This window comes from Morone saxatilis, unplaced genomic scaffold, assembly GCF_004916995.1.
Source record: "Morone saxatilis isolate NCDOM2014 unplaced genomic scaffold, NCSU_SB_2.0 Contig22, whole genome shotgun sequence".
In the NCBI taxonomy this organism is placed as follows: domain Eukaryota; kingdom Metazoa; phylum Chordata; class Actinopteri; family Moronidae; genus Morone; species Morone saxatilis.
In genome coordinates this window covers 20,863,693-20,879,846 of record NW_023339785.1, presented here as the reverse complement: position 1 = coordinate 20,879,846, position 16,154 = coordinate 20,863,693, and the positions used below count along the sequence as shown (strand labels likewise).

At 41.6% G+C, this 16,154-nt stretch overlaps 1 protein-coding gene across 1 annotated transcript; it reads left to right on the top strand.

Annotated features, from left to right (window-relative positions):
* The first annotated feature begins 5,422 nt into the window (after positions 1 to 5,422).
* On the top strand, positions 5,423 to 12,264 carry tbx22 (T-box transcription factor 22). Its single transcript, XM_035669576.1, has 8 exons — positions 5,423 to 5,835; positions 6,224 to 6,479; positions 7,860 to 7,961; positions 8,045 to 8,219; positions 9,879 to 10,043; positions 10,813 to 10,877; positions 11,109 to 11,194; positions 11,280 to 12,264. Exons 1-8 carry the CDS (start codon positions 5,616 to 5,618, stop codon positions 11,813 to 11,815), a joined length of 1,605 nt encoding a protein of 534 aa, XP_035525469.1. The 5' UTR covers positions 5,423 to 5,615; the 3' UTR covers positions 11,816 to 12,264.
* The last annotated feature ends 3,890 nt before the right edge of the window (positions 12,265 to 16,154 follow it).

Genomic DNA, 16,154 nt, shown 5'->3' with positions numbered 1-16,154 from the left:
ACCCCCACCCCCCTCCCCAACCACATCCAGATATATGAAACCCTTCATTTATCAGGGCAATCTAAAAATAATTTTCCTCCATTGTGGCGACCCTTTGATAAAAAATATTTGTGTTCGGAATGATTGCGCTCAGTGGGACAAAAACAGATAAAGACGTGTGACTGTGGGGTTCCTCAACAACCTCCCACCACATAGAACGATGGTTTTCCCCTAAATAATTACTACTTCCCCCCACCATGCATGTTAACAACACCAAAAGGAGCCCTCAACACGTTTCAAACTCTCCCTTAAGTCAGCTAACAATCTGAAAGTGTGTTTATGTTTGAGTGCTGGCATTGTTCACGTTTATGCATTATTTTATCCAAACAGCCCAATATAATTTGCTAGTTACACATTATAGTATTAGGAAATTACGCTCTTAACACCCTGTGGATTAGTTTTCCATCCTTTGACATCCTTCTGGGAAGAGTCCTGCTTGGCAGAGCTGCCCGTCTGAGCCGTCACTCCGAGGAGCTGATGAGACGGAGGGGAGAGAAAAGGCGCTCGACTGAGATCCTCACATGCAGAGTCTGACTCTCATTATCAATTACGCCTGTTTTTGTTTCTTTTTACCACAACCATTAACCACACAGTTACTGGCAGTCAGGGAGAGAGAGAGAAAAGAAAAGGCAATTTTCATCAAAAAGAATTAGTTATCCAAACAAGTGAGATGAATGTGCCATAGAGCCGGATTCACAGTGGGCCTCATGAAAGCGCTGTGGACAGATGAAGATCTATATGTGTTTAATAGGAAGAGGGTGAGTAGTAAGGGATAACTAAAGGCTTAGGAAGAGAAAGAGAGAAAGAAGGGGGGAGTGGGAGAAGATAATTCACAACACACTTGTGGTGTGGAGGCTGCGTCTTGGCACAGATGTTACTCTCCTCTCCTCTTTTCCTCTTGCCCTCATCCCTCGTTACCCGCCCAGGCCTGGCGGAGGCAGAGGGAGCCAGTAAAGGCTGGATGCCGTGGCACATGAGCCATTAAATCTTCCTACACTGTGGGCAGGGGGAAGGCGGTAGTACCAGGCCTCGTGCCCAGGCTCCTCAAATGCTGCCAGCCCAGAGACCCAGAGAGGTGCTGCACGGAGGGAAAGGAAAGGTGCTGGATGGCAACACAGAAAAACTAATGGCACTTTTATCTCTTTCAACTTTGACTATTGTAACGCTCATCGTGTTATAAATGTGCTGCAGTTAATTCAGAAATATGTTGTCCGAGTGCTGACCAGGACCAGAGAGAAAGAACACATTTTAGCACGCATCCAATTTAAATTGGAACGGCATGCCCGGGCATCAGAGAGCGGCAGAGTGTTGAAATCTTTAAAGGATGAGGCTGGTAATAATTCTTAGTTTTTATACAGTAAACAAATCCCATGAAAAGACTAAAACCAGCAGAGCCATAGTCTGTCTCTTATACTTCCCAACTCTGTCTGTACTTCTCAGCTCCAAGCCCATCGGTTCCTGCCAAAGATGTAAATCTTTAAAACCAGGTCAAAAACATACCTTTGTTTTTAGAACGGGCTTCCGAATTTCCTTAAACAGCTGCGCTCTGTAGGTTGTTGTTTTTTTGGCAAACATTATAAAGGAGTAAGTAGTGAATTAGTTGGGGATGATTTTCAGCCGCTGGTTTGGTACAATGTCCATGTGAGGAACGTGTCAGCCAGTGTTTTTAACAGTTATTGGACAACACAGAGAAATAGAAAATACTTGTAAGGACAAAAGGATTTGTTTACAATAATAAAAATATAGAATATAATCCTTAAAATCTTAAAACGTATTATTATATATTACGTATACATAAAAATAAAAAGTTTGTCTTTTTTAAATGATTTTAGTTTTGTTGTAACAATGTGTTTTTATTCACATATGTCTATATTCTTATAGTTTTACTGTTCCTATTTCTACTGTTGTGTGTCAGTCATCTCTAAAGCACTTTGTACTGCACAAACCTGCATGAAAGATGCTTTACATATAGTTTCCTGGATTGTTTGATGGAGGAGGGTGGTGATAAAGCAGCTGAAACTCTCATGTGGTTCACAAGGAGAGATTTTCCTCTGTGTCATCAGCAGCCAAATCAGATTAAACGCTTCTCTCTGTAATCGCTGATTGGAGGAGCGAATTTGAATGCTTTTCAACAGCAAATCAAGGAGGGGAAATGAAACTGTTGGCAGACACAATCAGTTAACTCCTATAGGCAGAGAAGGATGTGATCAGCGTCACACAGACTCGCCCATTAGCACTGCAGCAGAAGCCATGAAGAGACTCTGTTTCTGCACAGACAGGATCCCTGCAGGGACTTTCAGAAACACTCTGTACCTCAGACAGCTGTACCCCCTGAGAGAGAGACAAGAAGGAGGTTATGAGTAGCAGATGTGACACTACACAAACACACTCATCCACACTTCCACACACACCACGGAGCTGATGACATGTCAGGGTCGAAAGAATTTGTCACTCTGTAATCGGCCGTGTTGTAAAAAGCTTTGACTGGTTGCCTTCATTCTGTTTCTGCTCAGCTCCTCTTCTTCATCTTTGTTTCGCACCAGCTCAGGATGTTTTGGCACCGCCTGTTTAAAGTAGAATTAGAAGCAGCCAGCAACAACATGAGTAAATAACACTATGCTACTTGAAATCCTCACTGAAGATGAGGTTTTCAAGATTTATGAGTTGGAAACAATTAGCACGTCATTGTCTCAGTATTTAGTGTGTTTTCCAGGTGAGTGTTCATTCATGTCCAATACAGAAAACTCACATCCCATTAGCGCCACGACACACTAAGTGTATACAGCGTTCCATATTCAAACACTCCACACATGTCACAGCAGACGGGTGGTGGAAGTTTGACGTTTGGCAGTGAGTGGGCATCCGCTGCGGCAGCCCGTGCCCAGAATAACCCTCACACACACACGCGCACACGCACACACACACTAGCTGCTCAGCATCAGGATCCAACTTAAAACAAACCATCAGGGGGCCCCGTCATATCCACTCAGAACTGAGCAACAGAAAGACAGACCTGTTTATAAACACACACACACACAAACACACAAACACGCATATGCATGAACTAAAACTAATTTGTGAGCATGTGCACATATACAGTACAGCCAGACGACTAACATGAGTGTATGGCTGGTCTTGATTACTCTTTGGGCACCAGCCTTCAGCCACACACACACACACACATACAGACTTCAAAGTGTCAGTCATCAGGTCATAGTGAAAACATGTCACTGTGAATGTCATTAAACAAATAATTTATCCTAAAATTAACATAAAAACTGTAATTCATGAAAGCCATATATATTATAAACAGCACAATCCCCCTTTAACCAACTTAAATGTAAGTTACCTTCATGATTGATGTGTTGCATTTGAGCCTATAAGGCCTGCCACGATTTTTCAATTGCAAACCAATTACTCACCAATGGTTATTAATTAGGGCCGTGGATCCGCAAATCAACAGCATGCGAGCGGGCCTGAAGGCGCAAAATGATCGGAAAGCCTAATTGCAGCTGGTCATCAAACTTCCGCATTAAGAGAAACCTGAGGCCCGCGCTAAATTGGATTTGAGTCTCTTGTTTCCGCCAAGCGTGCGTATTGTGCTTAATAAGAGGAAACATGTGTGCCAAACATCCCTGAATGGGACAAACGCAGATTTGCACTGGATTAAGAATCATAAAACAACTAGAAGCAGCTTCCTGTTGTGTTCAGAGCCAGGCATCACTCGCCTGCGCGCCCGTCGTCACTCGGCTGACATCCCATAATCCCATGACGAAGATTTATGGGCTGACGGCTGAAGACAACATGGAAAAATAATCTCTCAGACTGCAGTGGAAGGAAACTACACAGGCTATTTCTATCGCTTTCTTTCGTCTTTTATTTCAATAAGACGCAGCAGCAGGCCTGCGCGCTCGGAAATATGCGGACGGTTATTTCTGGTGCACTTTTTTCCCTCAAGGCCGCGTGTTTGGGACGCACTTTTTTTTTTACACTATTGAAAGAAAACGACAAGTTAGGAAAGAATAAACATAAATCCAGGCCGCAGTCCTGAAACAGGTTATGATGACAGAGAGCATGTGATTCCGGTTGGTCATAGTTCTCCATTTCCCGGCTGTTGTCTGAGATTTCCATCACCAACCAAACCAACCGTGTCGTAAACACAGCCCTCATTTGTTTTCTCCTCACAGCAATTATATCATGTGATTAAAAAACATTTTAAATAGAGCCTTCGCTGACTTTTATTTGTGTAAAGCGGATCTATTTCATGTCGAGCAGTAATGTAATAATCCCGAGCTGTCATTACGGCCCAGTTTTCCCCTGTGCGCCGAACTCCATCTGATCTCCGCACTTATGAGAACCAGACTGGCGCACACCCTCACCGGGCACCGCAAAGACAGAAATCCCACTTCTATACCGGAGGGACGGGAGACAAGGGACCGCTTTAAGGAAAGCCTTCAAATTAATATAGGAAATGTTAGCTTCAACAGAAATGCAGCGAGTTTCATGGAGATATTTTACCTTCCAGATGGTCTGAATTAAAAGTCTTAAATATTTGTGCCTAGACTCCCTCTCCAGCGCTCTAAAATGTCCTTTCTATTTATCTATCGGATGTCTAAATGGGGAAATAGCAACATGGAAAACACGCGGGTCAATCAAAAAGTTTGCTTGTGCTCAAAAAGTGAGAGGAAATGTTCTCCACAATTTTTAAGTAAATCACCTTGGAGTCTTAAATGTTCTGCCAAAAATTTTATTTTTGAACCTGCATTATACAAAATGCCACAAACATAAAAAAAAATCTATCTTTTAGCATTCACCCTCAGCAGTATCATCATCCACCGCGCGAAAAGATGCTGATGGCTGTCCTGGATGCTCAAAGGCCACTGAGACCAAGCGAACACTGCAAAAAATATCAGTTGTTTATTGAGTCTCATTAGTTTTCTCCAGCTAGTGCGAAAATAGCAAATGATTTACCTAATTGATTTAACCTGCTTCCTTCCAAATGAACTATATTAAACTGTCTTGAATCAAATTACACCTGTTGATACTGATTAAGTACCTACCTACCTCTGTATCTACCTCATTTTGCATCGTTTCACATAGTGACAGTTCCAAATGGAAAGAATGTGCTTGCTAGAGATAAAAACGTTTTTATTTCACTTTTGCAGCAACATATATTTGTCATTTGTCTCAGAAGGTTAAGATTGAAGACCGGGATAAGTTTTAGTGTGTGTATTTTTTGCAGCGCTAGCCCATGTGGAGGAATGCACGCTGCGCTCTTCCCTCCCTCTCTGTGACGCGCAGAGGGGAACCAGAGGAACAAGCCCTCTGTGAGACAGAAAGAAAAGGGGAGACACAGAAACGGATAAAGGGGGAGAGAGGGGAATATTGTAGTGGGGAGGAGAGGCGTGCCAATAATCAAGGATTTTGGATGAGGGTGCGCGTCTTGGAGAACACATGGGAACGCACCGGATCAATTACGCAGCGTCACGGAGCCGCCGTGAGAGAAGAGGGACTCCCTGAGGTGCTCCTGCTGCTGCTGCTGCTGCTGCTGCTTGTTCTGCGCCGTCCTGTCCTGAATGAGCTCGAACAGTAAACCGGGACAAAGCCAAAGTTCAAACGGATATACGACTCGTAGAAAGACGGGATCTTTCGCTAAGATGCAGGGTCTGAGTTCCCGGGCTCACGCGTTTTCGGTGGAAGCGCTGGTCGGGAAACCGTGTAAGAGGATGAAAGTGTCGGAGGGACACGAGTCAAGTTCAGCTTCAGACACCGGCAGCGATACGAGCATCTTCACCGGTGAGGCAGACTGTTGGATGTTCGACAATACCTTTAACATACACGCATTTTACGCACAGTATGGAACAACAAAAGCCATTACAAAACAGGCATTTTACAATTATTTTTCATAATCCGGCCTGTATTTTATTTTATTACATTTTCACAATTAAACTTGTATTTATATTCCATCAGTTAAAAAACAAAATGGTCAAATAAAGGGGGAGAGTTTTACAAATATTCTCCCATGTTAGTTGGAAAACTTTCCTTTTTGTAAGATTAAACATTCATAATATCTGCAGCTTATTCAAATCAAAAAGTTAAAGTTTTAAACTTTTGGAAAGCAAAATGTTGCATATTTGCATATTATTAGACTTCTTTTCTCATCCCAGTCTTTGTCCCTTTATAGGCTTGAACGAATATTCGGTCAGCCAGGTGAAGAAATCAGGTTCAACGCCGAGGAGGACAGAGGACACCTCCTGTGACCCGGAGAGACAGACTGTCGGATCAGGGGCTGAGGAGGCTGACCCCAGCGGGGAGGAGAGTAAGCCGAAGGAGAGCGACTGCCACCCGGACAGAGAGGTCCGGGTAGAGCTGCAGGGCTCCGAGCTGTGGAAGAGATTCTACGAGATCGGCACCGAGATGATCATCACTAAAGCTGGCAGGTACAGAATGTGGATGAGAAACACCGATTTTATAGTGGTAGCAAATATGGAGAGGGCTGTAGAAAACCCTGGCCTTTAGGTGTCTTTTACCGACTTTATGCATTGTTTCTAACTTTCAAACTCCAAAGGGAACCATAACTGTTCAACAGGTAGTTACTGGGTCTATTTATTATACTATCCATTATTTGGTCTATATTTGCTGAATTATTTTTAAGAAAAAACGTATACACAAGACCTAAAACAAAATAATGTGTTGACATTTTGGATCCTTTACTCTTTTTTTAAAAAAAAATTCAATACTTTCTCTCAATATGACAAACAAAACTTTACAAAAGTTAGTTTAATCACACAGAAATAAGAGCAGGCCCCACACAGCAGCCCGGGCCTGACTGCTTTAACAGTAATGACCCATAAGACTAAGCAGTCTTTCGTTTTCAGTTGGTTATAATTACATGTTTGCTTCCGTGTTCGAGTGTGTTTTTTAAATGAAGCACAAGTTTGAGTGGTGAATATCAATGAGAGGTTATGATAGGATATTTACATGAACCGTTCTGTGGTCACAGGTGCGCGTTTATGAGGTGTAAAACGGTTTTGAACGCGCTGCAGCCGTCAGGTTTACACTTTCTAAGCAAATTAGCTGAACTCTGGAGTTAATGATTAATACACCAAACACCAGAATTTGCATGTTTTTAGTGTATATTGGTCTTATTTTGTTTGGGTTAAGATGTGGAAATATACTTTTAATTTCATGGTCTTTGGTCTTTTTTATTGTTTATCTGATATTTTGAAATAAAAAAAGAAATAAAGCACATTATATAGGTTATCATGTGAGGCAGATTTCTATGTTCTGCTGAAAGTAACTGAAATTTATAAAACTATTAGATTTTGTCGAAGTGAATTAAACTAGTTATTTATGATGCAGGGCAATCAATCACATAATGAAACCATGTGACACAGATGTATTCTTGGTCGATTACATTATCTTTATCTTTAAACAAATCCATTTGTGGTCTGATATGTAGACATGCGCGTCTCGTCCTTCCAGAAATGAGTTATTGGGACATAACTACTTGCTGAAATCTAGGTTCCGTTTATTCAATTACGGAGAACACACGCTATAAATCTCGGCAGTGAAGATGCCCTCATGGCCCCTCGAGGTCCCTGAACTTTTCCTCTGAACTTGGCCGCGACAGGCAGGAAATTTCTGCCTTAAGCTGATCTCGTTCTGTGTGGTTTTATGATGAAAATCCACGACGGTCAAACACACTTTTACCTGTTTTAAGAAAGGTTTAAAAGAGGTTCAATTAAAAAAATATATAAATAAGTCATTTCTAATTCCTAACGAATGTGCTGTGTGTGTCTTTTCTTTCCTCTCTTCAGGAGAATGTTTCCCTCTGTGCGCGTAAAAGTGCGCAATCTGGACCCGTGCCAGCAGTATTACATCGCAATGGACGTCATGCCCGTGGACTCAAAACGCTACAGGTGTGTGTGTGCCTGCGTCAATACTATAACTCCCTCTCTATCTATCTATTGGTGTATTTACGTCCATGCATACACCCCCGCAGGTATGTGTACCACAGCTCGCAGTGGATGGTGGCTGGAAACACGGACCACTCCTGCATCTCTCCCCGGCTCTATGTGCACCCGGATTCGCCGTGTGCAGGAGAGACGTGGATGCGTCAGGTCGTAAGCTTTGACCGGGTCAAGCTCACCAACAATGAGATGGACGATAAGGGACATGTAGGTAACCCATCTGAGCATGCGCTGCTTCTTCCTCTTTCTCCCTGTCCAGCTGATAGTGACCGTGTTTGCAGTAGGCCTACAGGTGAGACATTTAAGTGAAAATGGGGTGAGGTACATTTCTTTTTTCTTACTCTGGTTTATTATTCTTTTGTATTTTTAATGTCTTGACTTATAATAATAAAAAGAAATTCTATACATTTCTTAGTGTGAGTGTAATTTGAGAGAGCTCACATCAGCTGGTAGTATAATGGTAAAGGAGCAGTAGAATCAGTCTTTAACGGCTTTGGCAGCTTCAGTCCGTCTTGGATTGCGGTCACACACATATTGAACCATATCTCCGAGAGAGAAAGCCTGTATGTCTTTTAGGGCTAGAGGAAGTGGAAATCCTTCTCTGCTCCAGAACTTCCTGTAAAGGTTTAGTGATGTACAGATGTGGTGAGTGGGGAGACTACAGGAGGCTTTTCACTTGATCCTCATGTTTATAAAACCACCCTGGAATTTATGTGTGTGAAGGATTCCTTATTTAAAAAAAACGATGAAGGGATGTAGATGTAGACGTTTGCACTGGAGACGAAACTTGGTTCTCTAAAACCGCCTCATAGTCCCTGCTGTTGTTTATGTGTATCACCTTTTTCCTTTTTTTTTTAAGCTGACACATATTGCAGTGCTCTGGCATTGAATTTGGCAGTTGAGCTGCTTTCAGAAAAAAAAAATCTGCTTGTGAAACTTTATATATATATATATTACAATATATGTTTTTATTTGGATTCTGCTTTAGCAGGTAAAAAGGAAAACTCGATATTTGTAGACCTCAGATCCCCAAAGCGGTCCAACTGTTTTAATATATTTTAGTTTATTTCACCATATAATTTACCAAATATACAAAATGAGTTGATAAACTGCAATCTTTAATTTTGGGAAATGAGTTTTACTTATACAAACTTTTTTTTAGCAGTATTAAACTTCCTGAAGCAAACATGATTGTACTTGAAATGTGATTAAAGATGTCAAATTAAAATAATGTCAAGTTCAACTAATTAATATATGAAACACAAATTGAATGATGTTTAAATCTATACATTTATATTCATTTTAATGTACGTAGCAGCCGATGTACTATTTTGCAATGTATTGTTGAAGTGTTATGTAAATAAATATAAATATTGTCTATTGACATTGTTGTAAACTTATACTTTTCTATTATGATGTTACCTTCATATATCACCTGTTATAGTTAATATGTGTAATTGAAATTATTTGCATACAGAACATGTTTTTAAATGTGTATATCTTTAATCTTTAATATCATTAGTCTATTAATGAATTAGTGAACTGACAAAAAAAAGTTAACGACAAGTTAATTTCATTTTTCTAGTTAGTTAAATATTGTTTTCAATGTTCTGTTACATCATAGTACTTTGGATATTAGGACAAAAGGAGCAATTTGATGACCTCGCCTTGAGCTTTAGGAAATTTTGATGTATATTTTTTACTATTGTCTAACATTTCGTCCTTAAAATGATTCATCAGTTAATTGAATGAGATGAAACCTTAGTTGCAGCACTGTATGTTTGTTTCTGCAGTTCAGCTCAAGGAAAGATATGATTAAGGCTCAACTGGTAAAATTTAAAACATGCTCTTCATCTCTTCACCCAGATTATCCTTCAGTCGATGCATAAATACAAGCCACGTGTGCACATCATCCGGCACGACCCTCGGATGGACTTGTCTCAGATCCAGTCGCTGCCTGCTGAAGGAGTGCACAGCTTCTCCTTCCCAGAAACTGAGTTCACCACAGTCACTGCATATCAGAATCAACAGGTAATACTAGCTGAAACTGATCCGGTAGAACAGTAAAATACTTTAAAACATCATCACAAATTGATTTAACTATCAATCAAAAAACTATGTGTTTTATGACAGAATACAATATATTTAAAATGCAGTTTTAAACAACCGAATTTTTGTTTATGCAAAAATATGTGCATTTACATTCTACATCTTTTATCTGCCAGAAATATTAAGAGAGCAAATATCACACAGTGACTTATATTTCGCAATGAGCCAATCAACAACTCAGGCCTGCTTGACCTAACGCTTTAATCGGAATATCATGAAGGTGATGAGGCCCACTTCCCTGTGGTATCAGCAAAATCATAAATTTCACTGTCCCGATTTTCTGCCAGGCCAGTTGCTCAGAGCTGGTGTGTGTGTTCCTGTGCAGGGGAGCTGACCCCATTGTTGGCTACCATTCCCCCAGTAACAGAGCCGTCCACGGGGACTGCCAGCTCTTTTCATCAGGGCTCATTTTACGATCAGTGAACGTATTATTACAGAAACTCAGTAACAAGCTGTGACTGGGCCGACTGCTGGAGTCCACAGCCCATTAAAGCACCAAATAAAACTGTGCGACCTCCAAGAACCCTGTTTGACATGGCTGATCGCCCTGGGTGCTGCTGGGAGATGCAGTCCCTGAGGGAGAGCTCTGTCGCTCTCCGTGCTGTTGTAAAGCTGAGCTCATTGTTAGCTTAACACATCAGCATTTGACACGTCCACTCTAACCCATGTCTGTTCCTCTCTCTTGGGCAAGATCACGAAACTAAAGATCGACAGGAACCCGTTCGCCAAGGGCTTCAGAGATCCAGGAAGGAATAGGTACGGAAAACCTCACAAAACATCAACACTTGGTTTAGCTCAGAAAGTACTCTGCTAAAGGACCCAAGAGGGATTTAAGGTTCAACCACTGACATTTGACACCACGTAAAACCTTCAAATGAAGTTGAACTGTGTAGTGCCGAATTTCACACCTCTCAGAACTATCATTTAAATACCTGGAATAACATTTTTCAGTGCTTTTACAGTATGTGTGTGTGTTTGTGTGTATAGGGGAGTGTTGGATGGCTTGTTGGAATCATATCCCTGGAGAGGCCCTCTCAACTTGGACTTCAAGCCATTCACCATACAGCTTCAAGGTACAGTGCTGCAGCTCCTATTACTTCTCAGCTCCACGTTGTTTTTGTCTTTGCGAATCAAGTTTCTGACGTCCTTTTTCAACAGGGAGCTCAGGGTCACCAGCCAGCAGTGTGAAGAGTCTGCTGCCTCTCTCCTCTTCCTCATCCCTTCACCCGTTCTCCACCTTCACTTGCCAGGACGCCGCTCTCCACACCCTCGCTTTTCCTCTCTATGGCAAGGCCTCCGCCACCTCAACCAGTTCCCCGCTGCCTGGCAGAGCCTTCTCCTCCCTGAGCACAGACAGACTGAGAGGCCTGCCCCCGCTGTCTCCGCTAACAGACCTCCCGCTCCTCTCTGCGCTGCAAGCAAAGAAGCTTCCCCACTGTAGGGACCCATGTCTTCACGGGTCTCCGGGGAGCTCCCCCTGCCTCTTCCCCCTCCACAGCCCCCTCAGCCCCCAGGGGCCTTCTCTCCTGCCTCATCTTTCTGACACTGTGGGCCCCTACTGTCTTTACCGCTACAGTTTCCCCCTGAGCCCCCAACTCACAGCTATTTCCCGGCACGCCAAACTAGCCGAAGACACCACAGACTGTCTGCTGCGCCAGTCTCCGTGGCACCCGACCACGAACCACTGCCTCTGACAGCTGGACCGCACTTTTAGGCTCCGGCCCATTGAGTGTAACAAGCCAAAGCTTATTGCAACAAAACAGAGAGGGCTGGTTCTCTATTCAAGCAAGACCCAAAGGAGCAATAAAGACCGAACTGTGGCTGTGGGGACTTTTTTGTATTTAAAAACTGTTTTGTACACTGTGTTGGATTTACCAGCACAGAAACTCATCCAGAAGCAGTTTACGAGCTGCTCCTCTTCACTCTGCACACTCAAGTAAAGCCAAAAAGACCAACATTGGAGTGAACAGAAATGTAGACAGGATGTAGCTTTTTTATTTGGGACAGAAAGCACAGTTTCTTTACCGCAGGGCAAAACCTGTTTTCCGTCTTAACTACTTCACATGCTGTAATGGTGTTACCAAAGAGCATCAGACCTAAGGTATGTAATATCAATATTAATGAACATGAGAATGACTGTTAAACTGACCATAAGTGCCCATTAAAGTATTTTTCCTATTGTTTTGTTCAGATCGTACCCCAGCATTCAGAATGTTCTTTTTCCACACACACTGTGTATAAACAAAGTGACCATATTTTCCAGTTGTATTCATATGAAGTGCATCACCGTCAAACACACATTGTGCAAGAGGAGGTGATTTTGAATAAGAAATGAATCAAAAGCATGTTTGCATGTGCTTTTCTAGCTCTAAACTGAATCTCAGTGTCAGGCTTGGCCACCCCTGACTAATAACATGAGCTCATCAAGTCTCTCTGTGATTTTAGAGGAAGAACAACAGCTGCCAGGATTCGGGCGGCCAGTTTCCATTCCTGTACTTTATTACCAATAACAGGACTAATCAGAGACGCATGGGGGTGAAAGGGTTATTCTATACAGGCCTATATTAGGCACAGTCTTTAACATGATTGGAATAAGGCTCGCTCCCCTCTAAAATGTGCTAAAGCATTGTTGTAACATTGTTCCAGGATCAACAGTAAATCAATACTGCTGTGTGAGGACTTTCAGAGACATGTGGAAGGTTTACAGAAAAGTGAATTCTAGTATGCCGAATGAAAGCCTCTCACTGCTGTGGGCCAACATAATGCTGTGTTTTTTTGTCCATACCAAAGGGGGCACGCCCGTTCAGCCGCTGATGTGATAATTCCTGCCTTCAGTTCAGAATCAAAACCCTGCACCATCCCTCCCTCCTTCCCTCTCAGCAGAGCTAGGAACAGCGGTTTAGGCAAAACGGGGGAAATGGCCTGTTTCCCGACAAACGGTCATAACCAAACAGCAATTTACTTGTCATGGCCAAGCATGGCAGTGAGCTAATGCGCGCTGGACGTGGAAATAGCAGGAAGAAGTTAATTGAGGAACTCAGGCTAGGGGATGGCCCATGTTTCTCCACGCGGTCAGGTGCGCTGCTATCAAACAGCCTGCCCTTTGTCTGCAGAGAGACATAATCTGTGCTGGTTATTTGATACTGTCTGTCATTTCCATGTCTGGCTATGTAGGACAATCATTTTAAACTTCCAACTAATTCCTGATCTTTCAATTAGACAAATTGCTTTCATACCGGGAGAGTTGAACTCTGCACCTGCCACTCTCCGATAGAGTAATACAAAAACACACATCACATAGAATAAGCACCTGTCATTAATAGTGCCTCAATATGACTATGTGTTTGTGTACATGCATATTTTGTAAGTGGTGCTTTATGAAACAGTGAGTGAAGTACAACAGCCTTCTTAGTAAAATAAATAGTTTGACATTATGGGAAATAGCTTTGTTCCCTTTCTTGCTATAATAAGATTGATAACACGGCTAAATACGAAGCTATAGGCAAGCAGCTGGTTAGCATAACTTAGCATAAAGCTAAATCTAATTTATTTAATTACATATTCTTTAATACAAAAACCAAAGTGTAAAAAACTATAGGTTATGTTACATTTTTGCCATTTTCAAGTTAAAACATGGTAATTAGTGAGCATTAGAGGTGCTATTGGGTGGTTTGGGGTTTTGTTGGACAGAACCAGGCTAGCTGTTTCCAATTTCTATGCTAGGCTAAGCTAACCAGCTGCTGGCTGTAGCATATCTACCAGTCGAGTATTAGTATCAATCCTCCAATTTAACTCTCAGCAGGACAGTAAATAAAAGTATTTTCCAACTATTCCTTTAAATGAGTTGTTGTTGAGTCAAAGGTTGTATGAGCATAAATGTATTATTTAAGTGTAGCCTTAATATATTTATTATATTATAAGCTTATTTCAAACTGGTCTTTCTTGTTTTATGAAACTTTAAGAACTTCTTAGAGCCCCAAAGTTGGTTGAAAACCACTGTTGAGTTATCAGCCTGTTGATGATTAACCACGCTGTCTGTCCCCCCACATTGTTAATTGGCTTGATAATGTGTCAACATAATCCTCTTGAAGGTGGTGGCTGAAATAACATGGAAACTGTGCTGATTCGACTTTGTAATAACATAAGGAGGGAAGTTTCTGGAACGTTCCAGAGTGATTGACAGGCAGTAAAGGGAGAGAAACTTGACCCTGAAGTCATTTGTTTCCAATCATGTGAAATGGCATCCTGAAACAGGAGAGAAGCTCAGCAGAGAGTTGGGACGTGTAAATATACTCTGCCTTCATTAGATTAACATACACGGCACACACACACACACACACCACACAAACACACATATGTCAGTTATCTCCTAATAATAGCTGCCATACACTCGCTCACAAGCACCCAGATGCACACACACCTACACATACATACACACAGCCCTACGCATACATACACACAGTCCTTTGCCAGTCAGCTTTGTGCCCTCCAGCCTTCGCTCGTATTTGGCTCCGCGAGTCTCTCGTGAAGGTTTATACTGGACGCTATTTTCTCTGCAAACTCAATAAAAGCTGGTTATTTATCAGGTCAGATTATGGGACGTGACTGAGCTCAGCTGTAAAGTTGAAAGTGAAACCAGCTGTGGCTGAAATTGAATTACACTGAGTGAGTAATGTGAAAAGCAAGGGCAGTTTAACAGTTATTACAGTTATACTGTTCTACTGCCCTATCAAGCAGGCATACACTGCTCAAACTATACAGTATACACTGTCTTCTTTTTATCTCAAACTGTTGCTTGAAACATAAACAAGTGCGTTTTGCATGGGCCAAGACTCTGAGACACTTTGATTGTGATCAGAGCATTAGATCATAGGAGTGCTGACAGAACCAGGAGCCTCTGCTGATTTGCTTGTTGCTTTGTATGTGTGTAAATGCATACTCCTGGCAGTACGGCCACAAGTGTGTGTAGACACGGGTCACTGGGGCATTGCATCGGCATGTGCTCCCCGACAGGCCTCTGTCTTACAGGAGCAGAGGTTAGATGAGTGGAGGACAAACGGCTTTAACATGTGGCCTGGCACCTGGCCTGCATGTTTCTGTGTGTGTTTTGGGGTTTCCTCTGAGTACTCCGTCTGGGCCTCACACATGCCATTATCAGAGAAAGTGTTAATGACCCAAACAGCTCTTGCACTTTCTCTCACATCTCACCTCTCTGTTTTCACCTTTCCTTCCTCATTTTTGTGAAGTGAACACTCGCTGATGCTGCCTGTTTATTAATTACGGGCATGTGAGTAATTTGTGTAACAGACTTAAAACAAAGCACTGCCGTACTTCTTGTACCGTGTGTTCTTCTGCTTCACAACATTTCACACAGCATATTACACTTTTTACTCCACTATTTATTTCACACTTACTTTTCAGATTAAGATTTTGCAAAAAACAACAACATATGATTGGTTTATAAAATATGCTGAACTGGTTTAAGATTAAACCACCGAAAAGTCTAATAATGAGGTACAATAAGATCCACTTCACCCAACTACAATATTAAACTACTGCTTACATGCATCGAGAATCATGATCCAATAATATAATAATATAACTATGATCGGGGGGATTCTGCATAATGAGTACTTTTACTTTGGGCAAAGAAAAAAAACCTTATTTTGAGCTGTGTGACATACTTTGGTAATCTAATTGGTTTTTAAATGTATTTAGTTCAAGAAGTAGGCAGATTTGCTCAATTCATAAAGTGATATTTAATTATTTAGTACTCCTGGAAAATAAAAAATCTAATTCTTTTGATAATTGAAGTACATTTTGTTGCAAATACTTTTACTTAACTTACATTATCAGAGTGTTTATTGTGGTATAGCCACTTTTACTTAAAATATCAGAATACTACATCCACATCTATTTGACATATGATGAACATGACAAATAAAATTATCCAACATTATATAAAATATTTAAAATTAGCTTCACTCTGACCAGCTACAACATTAAAGTGCTATATTTACATCTGCAGTAATA

What these genes read in the sequence shown, in the direction of transcription:
- tbx22 (XM_035669576.1), top strand. Translation starts at nt 5,616, where the DNA reads ATGAGCTCGAACAGTAAACCGGGACAAAGCCAAAGTTCAAACGGATAT. An exon ending in AGATGGACGATAAGGGACAT is followed by an intron (nt 8,220 to 9,878) that starts GTAGGTAACCCA and finishes CTCTTCACCCAG; the next exon opens with ATTATCCTTCAGTCGATGCA. An exon ending in CTGCATATCAGAATCAACAG is followed by an intron (nt 10,044 to 10,812) that starts GTAATACTAGCT and finishes CTCTTGGGCAAG; the next exon opens with ATCACGAAACTAAAGATCGA.